The 18593-nt window shown below is 36.4% G+C and overlaps 2 protein-coding genes across 2 annotated transcripts; both read left to right on the top strand.

Moving 5' to 3' along the window:
• The first annotated feature begins 201 nt into the window (after positions 1 to 201).
• On the top strand, positions 202 to 2434 carry LOC114738546 (cytochrome P450 94C1-like). Its single transcript, XM_028926612.1, has 2 exons — positions 202 to 1840; positions 1997 to 2434. The coding sequence occupies exons 1-2, from the start codon at positions 212 to 214 to the stop codon at positions 2015 to 2017; spliced, it is 1650 nt and encodes a 549-aa protein (XP_028782445.1). The 5' UTR covers positions 202 to 211; the 3' UTR covers positions 2018 to 2434.
• Positions 2435 to 9422: 6988 nt separating this feature from the next.
• On the top strand, positions 9423 to 18593 carry LOC114738545 (uncharacterized). The gene is made up of 15 exons (XM_028926611.1): positions 9423 to 10128; positions 10987 to 11113; positions 11280 to 11317; positions 11804 to 11894; positions 12078 to 13012; positions 13424 to 13549; positions 13861 to 13933; positions 14233 to 14278; positions 14381 to 14453; positions 15055 to 15120; positions 16333 to 16410; positions 16498 to 16670; positions 16862 to 16908; positions 17761 to 18016; positions 18110 to 18593. The coding sequence occupies exons 1-15, from the start codon at positions 9758 to 9760 to the stop codon at positions 18463 to 18465; spliced, it is 2856 nt and encodes a 951-aa protein (XP_028782444.1). The 5' UTR covers positions 9423 to 9757; the 3' UTR covers positions 18466 to 18593.

Below are 18593 nucleotides of genomic sequence, written 5' to 3'. Positions count from 1 at the left end.
TAGTTAGTGCACGGTCTCTTCGTGCCCCTACTATATCCCTCCTCCTCCGTTCAATCATCATTCTTTCCTCAACACATTATTACAACACAACTATACTTCGTAACTGGAGTAGTCTACAATGTAATACTCTTATACTAATAGATATTAATCTACCCTCCTACTAATTATAATAACAATGGTAATGATATATAATAATGAAAACTGTTGACTGATGTATGAAAACAAACCGTGTATATATACCCATTACATCACAGCCAGTGGCAATTCTTCTTGCTTCTCTCTTCTCTTCCCTATCCTTCCGCCGCTAATTCCTCTGTATTTATCTTTATCCAAAATATTATCCATCATTATGGAACTTGCGGCTTCCTTTCAGCCTTTCTGTGCTTTCTTCAGCTCCCACCAATTTTTTTCGGCCACCACCACCGTCATCATCTTCTTTATTTCCTCCCTCTTGTCTCTCACGCATTCGTTAATTGTCAGACTCAATGTTTTCTGTAGCTGCGAAACTTGCCAGTCTTATCTCACTTCAAGCTGGTCCAAAAACTTCCCTAACCTTTGCGATTGGTTTGCTCACCTTCTTCGAAACTCCCCTACTAAAACCGTCCACATCCATGTCCTTGGGAACACGATCACATCGAACCCAGAAAACGTCGAGTACATGCTCAAGACAAATTTTGATAATTTCCCGAAAGGGAAAACTTTCGCCATGATCCTCGGCGATTTCCTGGGTCGAGGTATTTTCAACGTGGACGGCGAACCGTGGAGGTTTCAGAAAAAGATGGCCAGCTTGGAGCTTAACAAGTACTCCGTAAGATCCTTCGCTTTTGAGATTGTCAACTGTGAAATCCAACATCGCCTTATCCCACTTCTGCTATCAAAGCAAGGCAGCGTTTTGGATTTGCAAGATGTTTTCAGAAGATTCTCGTTCGACTGCATCTGCCGGTTCTCTTTTGGGTTGGACCCTAAGTGCCTAGAGTTGTCACTTCCCATGTCGGAGTTCGCCGATTCCTTTGACCTGGCTTCCAGATTATCAGCAGAGAGAGCGATGACAGTGTCCCCTCTCGTATGGAAGATCAAAAGGATGCTCAATCTAGGCAGCGAGAAGAGACTCAAAAAAGCAATCAGAATGATTAATCTGTTGGCTAAAGAGGTGATAGGGCAAAAGCGAAAAATCGGGTTTTCCGCTCACAAAGATTTGTTATCACAGTTCATGACCACCGTAAACGACGACACGTACTTGAGGGATATTGTGATAAGCTTCCTATTGGCTGGTCGTGACACGGTGGCTTCAGCACTGACCAGCTTCTTCTGGCTATTGGCCCAACACCCAGAAGTCGAATCAGCGATTCGGGACGAAGCAGACAAAGTAATCGGACCCGAAAAAGAGCTCACCAACTTTGAACAGTTGCGGCAAATGCACTATTTACAAGCAGCAGTGTATGAAAACATGAGGCTGTACCCTCCAATCCAATTCGATTCTAAGTTCTGCTTAAACGACGATGTGCTGCCCGACGGGACATCCGTGAAGAGTGGAACTAGGGTTACTTACCACCCATATGCCATGGGTCGGTCGGAGGAAATTTGGGGTCCAGATTGCTTTGAATTCAAACCCGAAAGGTGGTTGAGGGACGGGCAGTTTTACCCGGCAAATCCATTCAAGTACCCAGTTTTTCAAGCCGGCCTGAGGACGTGTTTGGGAAAAGAAATGGCTATGGTGGAGCTCAAAAGCGTGGCACTTTCGTTGGTTCGACGATTTCAGATCGAATTGGTGGCGCCCAGTCGCAGCCCCAGATTCTCTCCGGGACTGACGGCCACTTTCAGATGCGGGCTTCCCGTACTGGTACGTGAAATTGAGCATCATAGTTCATAGCACTTTGATGATTAATTTAATTGCATAATATGGTCCATATTCTCCATAGTTGATGAGATTGTTTGAACTCTGAAGAGTGTGCTACAAAACAATAGTACTAGCTAGCTTGATATATGGTCCATGTAGCATAATTTGCTGGGTAGCTAGGAGCGTCCCATGAATCAAACAAAATACTACCAAAGAAAACGCCATTGTTTTTCGTGCACCATGTGGGGTGTATTTGATGACTGATGACGAGGGGAAAGTGACCGGGGGGGATTGCAGTGGCCTCCACTGGACCCTTGCAACAGAAGCAGAATGTCTCGTTGTCGGCGGAATCTCTTGATTATTCTAAATTAATGGACTACAAACGTTGTTGGAGCTCTCTGTAGCTGTTGTTTTTTGACTGTGCATGTGCATAATCATCCTCCTTGGGTTCAACACAGTTTTTATATAGTGCGCCACAGCAGCTAATAGACATGCTTGTGCTGTATTCGTAGATCTCAATTAAGAGAGATCGAGTGCCTCGCAAAGAAACTTGTATATATATGGTTGACGTGCATAATATATATTGTACAGATTATATTTATATATGTGCTTGTTGTATATATGTATGTTAAGAGTAATTTTCGCCCGTGTGTGTGTGTGTGAGAGAGAGAGAGAGAGAGGTTTATATGGTAGCTTCAGTGATTGAAATAATGGAAGGCCAGCCAAGGGTATTGAGACTTCCTACTGACGAGTGGTTTCGATCTAACATTTTAGTTCCTGTTTTTCTCGGATCAAATTCTTTACTTTGGTCGTCACTTTGTTGATTACTGTTGCGGATTTTATGCTATTTTGCTTTTGTGCTTTTCAAGTGATAAGGCTTCGTTCGGGGACAGAAGTCTAATTACTTTGACACAAATTATTTTATAAACAAATTCCTTTGACTGGGGTCATTTAGCAATTTACAGACGTGGCCGCTCCGAATTTGACCCATGAGTTCCAGCAAACACGAAACGGACTTGCATGCTAGCTTAGCTAGCCTCGTCCTGCCAACCAGGTAATCATCCCAGTTAACATGCGACAAGTGATGATATGACAGGGAAGAAGAAAAAATGCGAGTACAAAACAATAATACTACCTGCGGTCATAAATATAAAACTCTAATTTATTTTATTTTTAAAATTTTTAATATATATCTCTATTAATTGTAATATATTTTTACCAGTATTACTTTAATATATATGATTGAATAAGAATAATTTAAAAAAGCTAACAAACATTTGTTATAAAATTCCTAACTTAACTAATTTTTTTAATCTCCTATATTAATTATTTAACTTTTATATTAAGAACCGGAGATGGTATCAAATATTAATTTTGTTGTAATGGAGAATGGCTAATATTTGAGGTTGAAAATATTGGATTATATTCGTTGCGCGGTCTCCAAATATACTACTAGTACTTACCAGTCATGCGAATGAATGGGTATATAAGCACGTGTTTTTGCGCGCGCGTGTTTCTTGTATGACCAAACTCAGTATGCGCGTGCGTGTTAGAAAAATTTCAACAGAAATGAACTCAGATTCACTCCTCCGGACGTGATCTTAGTGTTAGAACCATTGAGACTGGCTAGGAAACAAAAGTGTCCTTTAATTGCGCTTCCCATAAACAATGCAAATAGCGCGCGTGCGTGAGGGATATAGTTTATATAATTACTTTCCAGTACATCGTTGATCAATTTACAGACTTGGTGAATCAGATATTGAGCGACTTGTTCTCTTACCTGCTCCTATTGAAAAAGGGATCGTGCAAATTAAATTCGTGTGTGAGAGAGGAGCGATAGGAGCGCATGCGTCACGTGCGTTTAGGTATACTGGTTTCCCTGGTCAGCTGTTACCACCCAATCCGACACGTGCATCCCATGGATTTCATTTAACAAGACAGGAGGATGACATTTAATGCTCGAAATTATAAATTTAAGCAAAATTTAGATATCCCGTGTGCGTATCAATGCACGTTGCACCGGGTCTACCTTTGTTATGTGGCACTCTTATTTTTTCCCTCCACGTGAAGTTGGGTGAAGTTTCAGTCTTAAATATAAAAACTGGTTAACTAATTTAAATAGATTCAAAAAATAAGTTAAATTTAGTTATTTATAATAAATATGTGTTATCTTTCTTAAAATATAGTTACTAATCAAGTTTATTGATTAGACTAAAATAAAAATCAAACAAAATCTTATATTAATTAATGATTAGAGGTAATATTATTAAGCTATAACAAATTCTTGTTATTCGTAACAGGACCCGTGTGTTGGCCATAGCCGATGAAAAAGGGGAACAAGAACATGTTCTTACCATTTTTAATGTGATTCGTACGCAGGGCATATCCCCTAGAAAATATTATAGCTGCCGGCATATGTCCTTTACTTACAGCCCACAAGGCATTGTGTTTTGCCCCACGTGACCTGCACCTGCATTAATTTTTTTTGTTTTTTGGTTATATTCTATACACGTACGTATTTGCGGGACGAATCCGGTCTGAACTCTGAAGCACCAAGTCCAATTCAATCCCATGCTTCCACGTCTTTTTCTTTATCCCAAAAATAAGACCACACCACAGCTCTTAAATTATCATATTTGTTTCAAATTTTTTGTCTTTTGAGCTACCTATACCTATAACGATTAAAAATACATAACACAAGCATAGGTTGTAATAAATTTTGATTTGCTGTTATTTGACAAAAATGTTCTTACTTAATGAAGCAAGTAACTGTACTTGAAATGCTTTGACTTATGATTGTTATTTTTATTGAAGAGTAAAATTATACAAAATATTCAAAACTCGTTGAAATTCTTAAATAGAAGTTATTTTCAAAATAAACTGAAACCATAAAATGGCCATACGTTCGAAAACAGAGTATGCCGACACATAGTTTAAATAATTCTAACAACCAGTACAAAAATATTTAATTAGATCGTGCAATTCGTTTTATTTTTTAAATAATAAATGTGCATGTTGCTTTACCATCACGATATACAATAATACATAAAATAAGAAACCCCTGTCACGTCTGTTTGTCTGGCCTATTATTAAACTCTCAGTACTCTGAACGATTATTCCAGCAGAAATCATTCTTGGAAATCGTGTTAACACATGAATGAATATCTTAATTAAATGAAAAATTATTGATCTATTCAATAGTTTAGTTTCATATAAAATCTACTGTTTCTTATTATCACCCTTTGTCCCCTTTCCTTTTCCCCAAACCATCACCCTCTGTCCTTTGAAGTATGCACGGGAGTGTATTTATATGAAACTAAACTATAGTTTGAAAAATAGATTTATGAGAGAATAGATTTGAGAAGAATAGATTTTGTGAAAAAGTAATTCTGATAAGTGAGAGTGTTTGGATAGTTATTATTATAAGTACTTTTTATATATACAAATTATTAAAACGGATATAAATTAATATGATAATTACATAAAAGATATATTTTATAATATATTTTAATTCAAAAGAATAAAATTGTTAATAATATATTTTTTACTGACAAGATTAATAATATACAAGATAATGTAATTAATAAATAATTAATATGTGTATATGTATTTATAAATTATAAGATTAAATATGTCTATAAAAAATTAACTGAAAGGTGTTAAAATCATATTACCGTTGGGATCTACTCTAATAGACACAATCACATTTTCCAATTTGAACTAGAAGCAAAATAGATTCTTTTTTTTTTTTGAAACCATGGTTTTAAGTCCAAAACCGTGGTTTGCTGATTTCCCTCCTGTTTGGCAAATTTTTACCCAAACCATAGTTTTGACCATTTGCCAAACACGCCCTTGTTCAAATTCCCAGCGCATGGATCGGATGCTTTGCTTTGCAGGCAAGTTTTTTTTTTTTTCCCCTGGGACCTAGCACAGGCAAGTAATAATATGCTTTCCATTGTTCATTAAGTACAGTGGTTCGTTAATTAATTATGAACAAATATTAAGTGCCTTCGCGTTATTTGAATATTTGGCATATCTGTTTAGGTTGATCGGGGAGTCACCAGACTTTTTATTTTAGAAAAAAATAACTTTTTGTTTTCTATAATTTTGACTCAATTATAATTTAATTTTTATAATTTGATTTGATGTAATTTAGTTCTTATAGTTTTAACTTTATTGTAACTCAGTTCTTGAATTCTGACTCGCTGCAACTTGGTGTTTATAGTTTTAATTATTATATAATTAGTCTCTATCTTTATTGGACATATAATTTCATTTTTTTAAAACAAAAGGACTGGAATATAAAATGGTTAAATTTTGTAGGGACTGGGATGAAGCGAAGCAAAGTTCAAAAACTAATTTACAGCCAAATTAAAACTAGAAACATGGGGTTAAAATGCAGCAACCATTACAAATGAGTTAAATTCCCTTTAATGTATTTTGATTTGGGATATTTGAGTGAGGACTTTTGTCAGGTTGTGGGTGGGACAATATATTAGTAAATTATTTTTTATTTTATACAAACGTGGCGATTTGGAGTTTTGGGCTGAAACTGAAGGACACGCGACGACGTCGTCAACGTGGAGCTGACAGCATAAATAGTTTTGGGGCGTCAACTTGAGGTGTTATCTTCTGCAACAATGGTATCCTTCGAGTTGTCAACTTCTGCAATGTAACCCCTTAAACAGTAGACAGTTACACTGATCACTAATATCAGAATTTAAAACAAGTTTGCATGATACATGGTAAGCCTTGGTGGGAAAATGTTTGATCTAAGATATACTATCTCCAAAGCATTCATAAATTAGTAATTAATAAGCTGTTGGTTGAGATGATAAGCAGTTTATTTTTTAAAAAGAAAACATAAATTTGAATTTCAGAAAACATATTTATTCGAAAGACTTTAATTTTAATGTTTCTGGCATAATATAAATTAGTTTTAAGTTTAAAATGACTTGAAAATATATTGAATTATACCAAAAAAAAGTAATTAGCATCATAAAATATAATAATCTAAAGTAGCTGGCATGCCCGCTTTTTTCCCTTTTCACCTAAACATGATACATCATACATCGTTATTTTAGGGTGTCACATGGCTTTTTGATTGCGTGTTTGTTACGAGTAAAAATATATTGTCAGTCCTATTAATGATTAACTAGTAGCAATGCCCCGATTAATATGTCTCTGTTCTCACGTGTTATAGAAGCATTTGTCGTTAAAAAGAAAAATTCCTTCTATTTTGTAGCTAGCATAATACTACTTTCAGCTCTTAATACTACTTCGGTCCTTAATTTAAAGACTCATTTAACTAATTTGATTAAATTAAGAAAGTTAGGTAAGTTAGTTAATTATAAGAAATACGACACGTTTTTCCTAAAATACCATAATCATTTTTCTTAATACTCCTTCTTCCTCTTCTATTTGATTATGGTTGACAGAGTATCCATAGGGATAATTTAAAGAAAATTGATAAATATAAGAAATGAGTTTTATATTTATGATCAAAATCAACTCAACAGTTGGGTCTTGTAAAGAACCGGAAGAGTATAAGACATCATTTGATTTTTATTTAATTTTAAATATAAGACCTCAATCTGTTTTATTTTTCATATTTATACATTTTTCTCTCAAGATAGTCCTTATAATAATAGTAGTTCTAACTAATACACTGAATTAGCAAAATATTTTAAGAAATACAGTATCTATTTATTATAAATAACTAATTTAACTTTTTTTTAATCTTCTCAAATTAATCAACTAACTTTTATATTAGGACAAGAGATAGTATGCACCAATAATTCTCGGCAACATTGTTAGTTGACGCTTGACAGTCAGATAGCGTAGGCCAATGGTGTTTTTTTGTTTATTAAAAAACCGGCAAGCCGAACACCGTCTATCTAATAATTTTAGGGTGTTGTTTGATTTCACAAAAATACTATAAGGATAAAAATAAACTTCAGCTTAAATATTTTTTTTTTGCCTGTGCATGCCAGATGCAAGTCAAATTTCTTTCCCTTTTGGAGTTGATAGTCAACTTATTACCTATTAACTTAGGAGGAACCTGCAACATTTTAATACCTAAGAGATATAACCATTCCAACCACACTATAATAGAATAATCGATGCTCATGTATATTTAAATAAGAGGAATATCTTTTATTCCCTCTTCTTTTACCATACTTCCTTTAAACTAATAAAATAAAATATAACCTGTCTCTGTGCGCGCGTGTGTTGAAGTTGCGCTACATATTATATTTCTAAACTATAATAGCACCTAGAGTGTTGTTTTTCTTGCCAAAACTTTGCTTCACCTGACTGCATCAAAATTGTTGAATTGACCCTAATAAAAAAATACACGTACGTAAAAAACAAAAAAATCATTTGAATCAATTTCTATAGTATACTTTCCTATTTTTCATCTATATTATCTAAATCATATTTTTCATAAACTGATAGTTATAAAATAATTATTATCCCGTATTTCGCTTTATTCGGGGCAAAACATATCAAATAAAATCTAAGATCTAAACTCAGCACCAAACTTCTTTGTATCCTCTTGTCGCTTGCAACTGGGCTTATTGCAGGTTGGGCTTTTAAGAGTATCAGCCACTGTATTATGAACCCAACACTTTTTTCGGGACCTCTATTCCAAGTCCATTAGGATACAACCTGAAATGATCTGGCCCGTTAGCGAAAAAAAAGGTCAAGAAATGATCTGGCCCAGTTAGCCCCCCTTCCAGTGGCCTGGGTCAGTCTCCTCTAAAGGCCGTTTACGAGAGAAAATAAGAAGAGAAAATGGGAGAGGAAATTTTTTTTAATAAACTCAATTTTTAAAAAATTAAAAAAAAAGACTAAAAACTTTTGATTGGTTTTTATTTTTTTTTAAATTTTTTAAATAAAACCTATTAAATTTTTTCTTTCTCCCGTCTTCTCGTTACCATCTCGCTCTGTGCTTTCCACCTCCTTCGATGAAGATGATCCTTGTGCGACGGCAACTCCAGCAACCACTGACGGTGATCTCCATCGTCTTCCTCAGCTTGGTTCGTCTTCTTCCCCTTCCTCTCTTGTCCTTTTCCACTTCCTTGTCTCCTCCATTTTGCCCTAGATCTCCATTTTCGACGGCGGTGCTTCTGGTCTTCAATTTCTTATTTGTAGTCCTGCCATTTTTTTAGATTGGTTCGCCTTTTGGTTTCTGGAATGGGATTGTTGTTTCTTCTCTTTGATCTTCACTCTTGAGTACTCCTCTTGCCAGAATATGAGAACCCAGAACCTGAAAAGTTCATCTTGGCTTTTCCGTGGGCCTCACAGTCGGACCGTTGTTGGTAATGAAATTACCAGGGAGAAGGAAGAGCTTTATGGCATTTACAAATGCAAGTGACGGTCATCATTTGAAGTCAGTGGCATTGATGTTTATAAACCCAGGAATTGACAACATTGAGGACTGAGGAGCCAGAGCAGTGCTGGGGTTTTCTTTTTTGGTTTTTTTTTAAAGTTAGCTTAGTATTTAGACAGTTAAAATATATATTTTAATTAAAAAATATATGTGATTTCTAAAATCTCGTTTTTATATCCATTTCCGTATTTATATTTATTTTTGTTTCCGTCAAAATTAATTTGGGCCCAATTTCACCCTCTTCTACAGTTCTACGCAACCAAGTCTTCTTCTTTGCTTGCATCTCCCTCGTTGATTCTTCTGCGCTTGTATTGACGCATTCCGTTCCGCGGGTTAACGTCTTTTTGGAACTGGTTTAAACCCCTAAATTATTCAACTTTCAGTGGCTCTGTCCTAGTTTGGTTTCTGGGTATTTCTTTTGGCCCCCCATCGCTGCTCTTTCCATCCCTCTAGCCCACATCTCTTTGTTTCCTGGTGTAGGTTCCAACATTAAAATAGTTTGCCAAAAAGGGAAAAAAATTCTAATAATGATAGAGCCAAATGAGGAGCTTCCAGAGCCATCTCTTGCTCAACAATTTGGTTGCAAAAGGAAGAAGTCCTTGAAGAGGAAAGCCCAAAGAGCATTCAATAAGAAGGGTAACTCAGTTGATGCGCAGGCAGAGGATTCAGAAAAAATTCGTAATGAGAAGGGTAACTCAGTTGATGCGCAGACAGAGGATTCAGCAAGAATTCATAATGATAGATGTGACCCTAGGGTTAGCACGTCATTTTTTGATTATTCAGTGGATAATTTCTTCCAAGCCATGGGCATGATTGATGAGCTTTGTGGTGAAGAAGCGGATTCTTATTTGGAGCAGAGTGAGATGCAGAGACTTTCTGCCTCTGTCACTTTCTTGAGGTAAACCGTGTGTGTTTTAAATAGTTTGTTTTATTTGTTTACTTGTCTTGCAGAGTTGCAGTAGCTGTAATATTTTGTCTCTGAGCTTGAGACATAAATGTCGTAGTTGCTGGTTCATTTATCTCGTCTAGAGATTGTTATAATTGCTTTAGTTTTGTCATGTGTCCGTATTCCCAAATTCTGCATACTTGGTGCACGCGAACTCTAGTTATGCATTACTTTATCATTTCTTGACTTCCTGTAGGAAAGTTGTGAATGAGCTAACCAATATTAGTCCTCTCTCTTTTTAATATTAAATTCCTTCCTTGCCCCTTCTCTAGCTGCACCAAGATGTGGTGCAACCCGAGCTATGTTAAAAAAACAACTGTGCTATGGATCATATTTTCTAGCCTTCATCTTGTTTATGAATTTTTTCCTCCGCAGTTTCATACACACTGACAATTTAGAGCTCAGTCAGCTCAATTCCTGGAGCGTCTTCTAGCTGCATCTCTTACATTAGGGAAGCATGGGTTGCCTTAGTTCGTCTGAACCTTCTGCACAGTTACAGCTTGTTGCCCGCCCCCCCCCCCCCCAAAAAAAAAAAAGATAATAGTCACGCATTGCTTGCTAATTCTGGTTCTAAACTGATCGCAATTGCAACTTGATTGAATAAATGGATTACTTTTATCGAAGTACATCTCCTATTCAAAAAATAAAAAGAAGACTCTATTACGTCGTTTAAGAGAGGGATATGTATCATTTTACTTTCACCTGTATATGTGATGAAGAGATGCACCTCCTGTTATACACTTAATTGCTTTCATTTCTTGAAATGTTGATTTTGTTATTTCATAAAGAATGTGAAACATATATGAACAGAGAATGGAGACATTTTCACTATGAACCTAGAAGCATTAGGTTTGCTTGTGGATTTGGAAGCCCTGAGGCAAAAGATGCAATCAACTGTATAAACTTACCTCAATTTTCATCTGCTGCCATTCCTGAGGTACAAGCTAATCTTCATTGCCCTCCACTTTCCTTTTGATTTCCTGAGGATGATCTTAGCTACGTAAATTTCCTGATTTCAATTAGATTTCAACTTGTCTTCATTATAGCTGTAGTGTTGCAAATATTTATTAGCATCCTGTGTTTTTGTTTTACATGATATGCAGGAGGGGCTACACAGGGATGTCAAATCTCATGAATCAAGGTATGAATTAGATTTTGACCTTGTTGTTTAGTCACATTGCTATTCTGTTAGAGCATACACTTTCTTTAATTTTTAAATATATTATTCCATCCGGTTCAAAATTTAAGCATCAAATGACTAAATTAAATTAAAAAATTGGTTAAAAACAATAAAAATGTAAAATGTAACTTATTTTCCTAAAACGTCCTTATTAATGGAGAGGGTAGGTGGGAGAGAGGACGAGTGGAAAAGAGATGAAAGAGAATGAGTGGAGAAAGGAGATGTGGGAGACATATAATTAATTAGGGGTAAAAATGAAAAAAAATGTATTAAATGATCAGACAAATACAAATTGATGCTTTAAAAAAAAAAAAAATCCTTTCAAAGATTTTATGCTTATATTTTGAACTGGAAGGATTATCTTTTATCCAAGTAGTTAGTTACTCTATTATTCTGTTACCGGTCATCATTTCATTTAGCTTAACGCTTCTAGTCTTGTCGCTGTAGAGACTCTTTGTTGTATGTTGGGGGTTCTGTGTGGGCATTGGATTGGTGTCCACAGATTCATTTGAAGCCTGATAGTTCAGTAAAATGTGAGGTACATGCTTTCTATCTTTCTTTGCAGTCTTTTAAATCTTCCTTTAATTACTATGTGGTAAAGAAATACTCCAAGCTTTGGTCTTCTGATACAACTTATTGGGAAAGAAATACATGAAATTATGGACTTCTCCTTTTGCGAAACCTTATACCTGAGATCAATTTTTACGGATCTTTGTTTTAGTTTCTTGCTGTTGCTGCTCACCCACCTGGAGCTTCTTATCACAAGGTGGGTAGCCCACTCACCGGTAGAGGTCTTGTACAAATATGGTGCGTTTTAAATAGCAGCAAAAGCAACAAAGAAGTATGTCCTCCGTCAAAGAAGACTAAAAGAGGACCTAAAAACAAGGGAGCCACAAATGACAATTCAACGCAAATGAAGAGGCCAAGGGGAAGACCTAGAAAAAGTCCAATTAAAGTAGCAGGGACTGATATGAATTCTGAGACCCACTGTGCTCTAGCTCTTGTGCCGGATGGTCTTTGGGAGAATGTTCAAGAGGTATGTCCTCCTGCTGAAAAGAGCAAACAAGATCCTGCCAAGAGTGGAGTCACACACGACAAATTAACACAAGTAAAGAAGTGTAGGGGAAGACCTAGAAAGAAATCAAATAAAGCGGCAGTGAGTGATCTGAATTACGAGAACCAATGGGTGGAGGCTGTAGCTGTTCAATTTCCTGAAAGTTCTGCTGAATTTCGTTTTGTAGATGGAGTTTCTAGCAATTGTGAAGAACACAGTTTGCAACCCGACTCTGATGCAATGGACAAGTGTTCCAACAAATCTGTATCTGCATGCCCCCCTATGCTGGAAAAGCCCTTTAGAAGAAGTAGGTTGAGATCTAATTGTAGGGAAGGCAAGTTTAACCATGAACAAAGTCCCCTGCTGTTGCCACAGCATGAGGATGATGCAAACCGACCGACTTGTAGCTCTGAAACACATCTCGGTGGAGCTACTTGTCCTATTCCAGAATATGTTGCTTTGCCAAGAATTGTGTTATGCCTAGCACATAATGGGAAGGTAGCATGGGATGTGAAGTGGCGACCTTCTAATGCTTCTGATTCCATTTGCAAGCACAGAATGGGATATCTTGCTGTCTTGTTGGGCAATGGATCTCTTGAAGTGTACGATGTCTGCTTAAGATTTTGAAATGAAAGCCTATCACCTTTTTGTTTGGGTCTCATTGTACTGTTCATAGTGGTGTCCTTGATATCTTTTCAATTTATCTTCCTATCACTTGAATGAGCAATCCTTTTTTTTCATGTTCTTTGTACAGTTAGAAACTGTAAAAACCGTGATAATGTAGATCTGTTTGTACTGACTATCATTGCTAGATTTGTAACGTTTAATATTTGATTATGCCGAAGGAAATGTGGTTTCGAATAATAGATTTGTACTGTATTAAAAATTAAAAATTTCTGAGAAAATGTTGAATGAAACATAAGGGAGAATTAGTAAAAAGAGAGAATTGGAATATTTGGTTTCTAACATTAGTGTTATGCACTTATGCCTTCATTCTTGTCATTTAAATACAGGTGGGAGGTTCCTAGTCATTGTGCATTAAGAGCAATTTATAAGCATGAAGAGGCCACGGATCCACGGTTTATAAAATTGGAGCCTGTATTTAAATGTTCAATGTTGAGGCGTGGTGGCTTACAAAGGTTTGCTGTTAAACTGGCTCCTTGCTTTTCATTAGGGGATCATTTAACCAAAATTCTTGCGACCAACTCATGGATCAGCTGCACTTAAACTTCAGCTGAACTTAAACTCATTTTTGTTTGTTACAAACCAATAAAACAAGTTAAAGGTGAATAATTTATAAACACCTGGCTGATGAATAAAACATATCTTGTGATAGATGATACTTGAGCATTACTTGTTATTGAACTTTTATGATTAATTCATCAGTTTTTTAAATGATTTTTTGGCATTACATACGTGGTTAAATTTGCTCCATTGCTTTGTCTGACAGCATCCCATTGACTGTGGAATGGTCTGTTTCACCACCGCATGATTATTTGCTTGCTGGGTGCCACGATGGAACGGTATTATATATCCAACTTACATTAATTGTCTGCCCTTGAGTTATTTGTGCTTCTTCTTTTTGAATAGATGCCCATCTTTCCTAACATTTAGGAAATATATATGTCCTTGAAGGTTTATGTGATTGGGGAATAATAAGAAAACATCTGGAATTTTTCCTCCAAATAGTTATTTTGATTCTTCTCATCTTGCTGGAATATGTTTTCATTCAGCATCATCGATCAGTTAAGCATAAAGTAGATCTCCATTGTATTGTTACATTCAACGGTATATCACAACTATGTAATTTAATTATATCTAGGTTGCCTTATGGAAATTCTCAAGAAGCACTTCACTGAAATGTGACGGTAACATTCATACCCTTGATTCGTTTTGCTGTGATGAGTTCTGGTTGACAAGCAAGTTCATCAGATAAGCTTCATTGCTGATTGTTTTATGTTCATCTGCAGATACAAGGCCATTGCTTTGTTTCGCTGGGGATACAGTTCCTATTAGAGCAGTTGCATGGGCACCATTTGAAGGGTCAGTGATGATTGAAACTTCAAGACGTGTTAGTTAATTGCTCTCAATATATTCAACTGTTATTATCTCTTAGCTTTAGAGGATTTGAATGAAAAAAAGGTGTATTTTCAATTTAAAATAACCCTTAAATTCTTATAGAGCGTGAGCCTTTTTTCTACTTTTGATTCTTCTCTCTCCCCCTCTCTCCCTTTTCTTTCCACTTTACGATATGCTCCAGCTACAATCTAATCTCCAAGAATTTGCTCAAATACGTATTCTGAAATCTATGGGGAGCTTTATTTTCTCCTTTTGGTTTAAATTTCCTTAGACAGTAACAGTATCGTGTCTTATTCTGCATTCTATTAAAAATTTTTAAAAATATAGTTTGTTGAATTGAGGGGTCTCTTTGTGGGGATATCTTCTTATTGCTATGGATGGTCCAAAGCAAGCCTTCTATTTGTCCCCCTCTTTCCACATAAATAAGCCAATAGTCGACTATGCTGGCAAAAAGGCCAGATGTTAGAAAGAATCTATTTGTGTATTGTTTGTCCTTGTTCATATTTTACATTTCTAATGTTGAGAAGTTTTTTTGTTTAAAAAAAAAATTGTTATATCTTTTCAGTGATCCAGAGAGTTCAAATATAATATTAACTGCTGGGCATGAAGGCCTGAAGTTTTGGGATCTACGGTAAGTATGATTTCTTGAATTTATTGTTCTGTTTTGTTTTTTTACTTCACCAAAAGAATCTTGAAATAGTTTTATTGCATTATATCTTAGAATACTTTCTGTGCACTTAAATAAATAGTTTTTTTAATAGTGTTGAATTGTTTTTCAAATTTCCCCATTATATGTCATTCATCGCACTGAATGATGCTGCTAAAATAGGCCATACGATATGCATCAAAATGTAAAAGATAGCAGCGGCAGTATCCTATTGTTAGAAATGAAGAAAATTGAATTGCTTTGTAGAAATTATAGTCCTTTAACCTTTTCCATAACCTTGCGATTGAGTTTATTATGAATGAGATTGCCCAATAGAATTAGACGCAGAAGGCAACTGACTGGAACCAGAGCTGAAACTTTTCTGCTTCATATTTGTATGAACACACCAGAAATATACTGTAGGCATGATATGCAAGGAATAAGCTACAGGGCAATCAACCTTCCATATCACGGACTCTAAAGAAAGCAGTAACCAAACAGATGCAAAATGCACAAGAATAATGACAGACAATCTCATGCTTTTGGGAGACTCGAGTCTCCTGCGAAAAACGCTTCCAAAAATTGATTTTTAACACTCCATCAATGCTTTGGTTCTTCATAACCGCTTGGCCATCACAGCATCTCTCCTCCCCAACTCCCACGTCCTACCCTTTGTCCATTCGTTCTTTGTTCTTTCCTTGCTTCTCTGGGATCAAGTCCTTTGGGCTGAATTAGTGCTGGGGCTAGGCCAGCAAGCCCATGCCATGTTAATAGGTTGAAGTCAAATGGTTTCATTTCTTTATTTGCTTCCAGTATTATTATTCCATTTTGCATTCTAGTTCCTGTAGTTTACTTCTTTGGTTTAGTTAATTGGTTGGTTCTCCTGTGGCCTACCTCCTTTTATGCGCAGCATCTATTGTTTTGAAATAAACACAAATTTCCAAAGACATTATTTTCTGAAAATCTTCTCTATCAATGAAGTGGGAATTGCATAAATTTAAACCAGAAAAGCAGTGTTTTATCATATTGTTATATGTCCAAAGTGGTAAAGTATTTTTGCTGTTTCCTTGGGCATAAAAGGTTAAAGGACAAATGTTCATATTTCATCATTTCCATGAAATTCCCTTGGCCTTGGGGTTTGTTCAACTTGTTTATCGTGGTAATACCTATAGCACTCAAAACTTGTGCTGTTTGCAGTGATCCGTTTTATCCTTTGCGGAAGCTCCATCCTGTTCCAAGGATCATCTATAGTCTGGATTGGCTGTCAAACCCGAGGTAGTTTATATTTCTAACTGCATCAAATGCTATCCAGTCCTTTTATTATGGTAATCTCAGAATAATTTTGTTTATATATGCTTGTAGTTGCATTATCATGACTTTTGAAGATGGCACAATGAGAACCCTTAGCCTGGCCAAGGCTGCAAATGACCTACCCGTGAGTGGTAAAAGATTAAGTGGGAAAAAGCATCCTGGGTTGCATAGCTCCACTCGTTCATCCTTTGCTATTTGGAGTGTTCATGTATCAAGAATAACAGGTACTACATTTTACTACGCATTGTTTTTGTGACTTCATCAGTATTGCATCTCATGTGGAAGAATTTCAGTTTAGGGAAATATCGTGTATTGCGAAGTAATGCCCGCAACACTGAACGTCTAATAATTTCAGCTAAATTTTGCAAACATTAGCCTGTTCTTAAAGCTGAGTACTGCCATTGTATAATTGTAGGTATGGCTGCTTATTGCAGTGCAGATGGTTCTGCCGTCCGTTTTCAGGTAAGTTGAACATTATGCCAGAGAGTCCACCTGTGATCACCGCCATCGCTTCTTTTCATGATGTTGTGTGTGTGATTCATTCTCATTGGGTTAAGGTATATTCAGCATCAGAAGTATTTTCTCAAGTGCATCCAGGACTTGCGTCTGGTATTTTGAAGTATTTTTGCCTTGGTGCTTGATACACCAAAATATATTTTTGGATGCATCCTAAAAATATTTTGAGGTGCTGAATACACCAAAAAATACTTTATAGTATTGGACGCATCTAAAAAAATACTTTAAGGTGCTGGATATACCCAAGAAAATATTTTGGGATGCTGTATACACCTGAACCCTAAATTTTATATGAATTTATTATAATCAAACTACTCAATCTGACAAGGGAGTTGGTCTGCTGTGACTGGCTTCTCGTTCCTCGCTTTGTTGATTTTGGTATTTGTGGATATTTAGTTGGGGGGAAAAACTAGCTGCCTATCTTACGTAAATAGATAGCACTGAAGCTGCAATAACCATATTGAATATCGGCGCTTCTTGTATCTCATATCTGGCTCTTGCTTTTAGTCAGGATAAACTTAAATTTTACTCTATGCTTGGTAAATAAAAAAGGGAGGCTTGGTTATAGACTTGCAAGTAGCTTATATTTGTTTATTTTGCCAAAAATTTTACATGACTTTCAATAAATCGTCTGTAACTATATTTTGGCTGGAAGAAATATTATGATGGCAGTTGTTGGTGTGGAATAGGAGGGGAACCAAAATCAAATCTTTTTTTGGTCCCCCCTTCCCCCAAAAAAGGAGGGGGGGGGGGGACTTCATCTTTCTCTTCATCTGAGCTTTGCTTTCATGTATTCAGCTTACTGCTAAAGAAGTGGAGTCAGATCATGCCCGCAATCGAGTCCCCCACTTTCTTTGCGGGTCATTCTCGGAGGAGGGATCAACTCTCACTGTTAGCACTCCTGTTTCAAATGCCCCTTTCCCATTGAAGAAGTCTTTTGACAAGGGTCGGCATGCTGCATCATCTTTCCGGGGATTTTTATACGAGTCAAATGCAAATGGAAGTGCGAATAATCAGATGATGACACATTCTAATCTCGATTCTCAAGCTTTAGGTACGCCCCTGGCAAATTTTCGTTGCATACAAATATTGATTAGCTAGTATAGTTTCACTCTAATTATCTACGGGCTCTTAAATTTTGTCTCAGTACTTTATGATGGTGACAATTCGGGTTTGGAATTGGCTCTTGTGGAAGCACCGACTACTGCAGACAGACCCAAAAAACTAAAATCAAGTGGTGGCAATAAGAAAAAACCAGTAGATAGCCAAGCTTTAGTGTGTGTAGAAGATGAGAGTGGAGGTGGTCTAGGTGGTGACAACGAAATGAGCGGAGGGAGTGTGGCTGAAGCCTTTCCTCCCAAAATAGTAGCGGTGCATAGAGTGAGATGGAACATGAACAAGGGCAGTGAGAGATGGTTGTGCTATGGAGGAGCAGGGGGAGTTGTTCGCTGTCAGGAGATTGTTTTGTCTAATATTGATAAGAAATATGCCGCTAAGAGATGAGTATTTAGGGCATTTATATAAATTATGATTATATCCTTCATCATCTGTATATAGCTCTTTACATTCTGTGGTTAATTTGGTGCAGTGCATCTCCTGTCGTTAATTGAGAAATAATTTCTGTTACTTAA

Source organism: Neltuma alba, unplaced genomic scaffold (assembly GCF_004799145.2).
Source record: "Neltuma alba isolate B1F8T4 unplaced genomic scaffold, ASM479914v2 tig00013615_pilon, whole genome shotgun sequence".
Taxonomy (NCBI): Eukaryota; Viridiplantae; Streptophyta; class Magnoliopsida; order Fabales; family Fabaceae; genus Neltuma; species Neltuma alba.
Note: the sequence above shows the minus strand (reverse complement) of the source record. Positions and strands in the feature narration are given on the sequence as shown.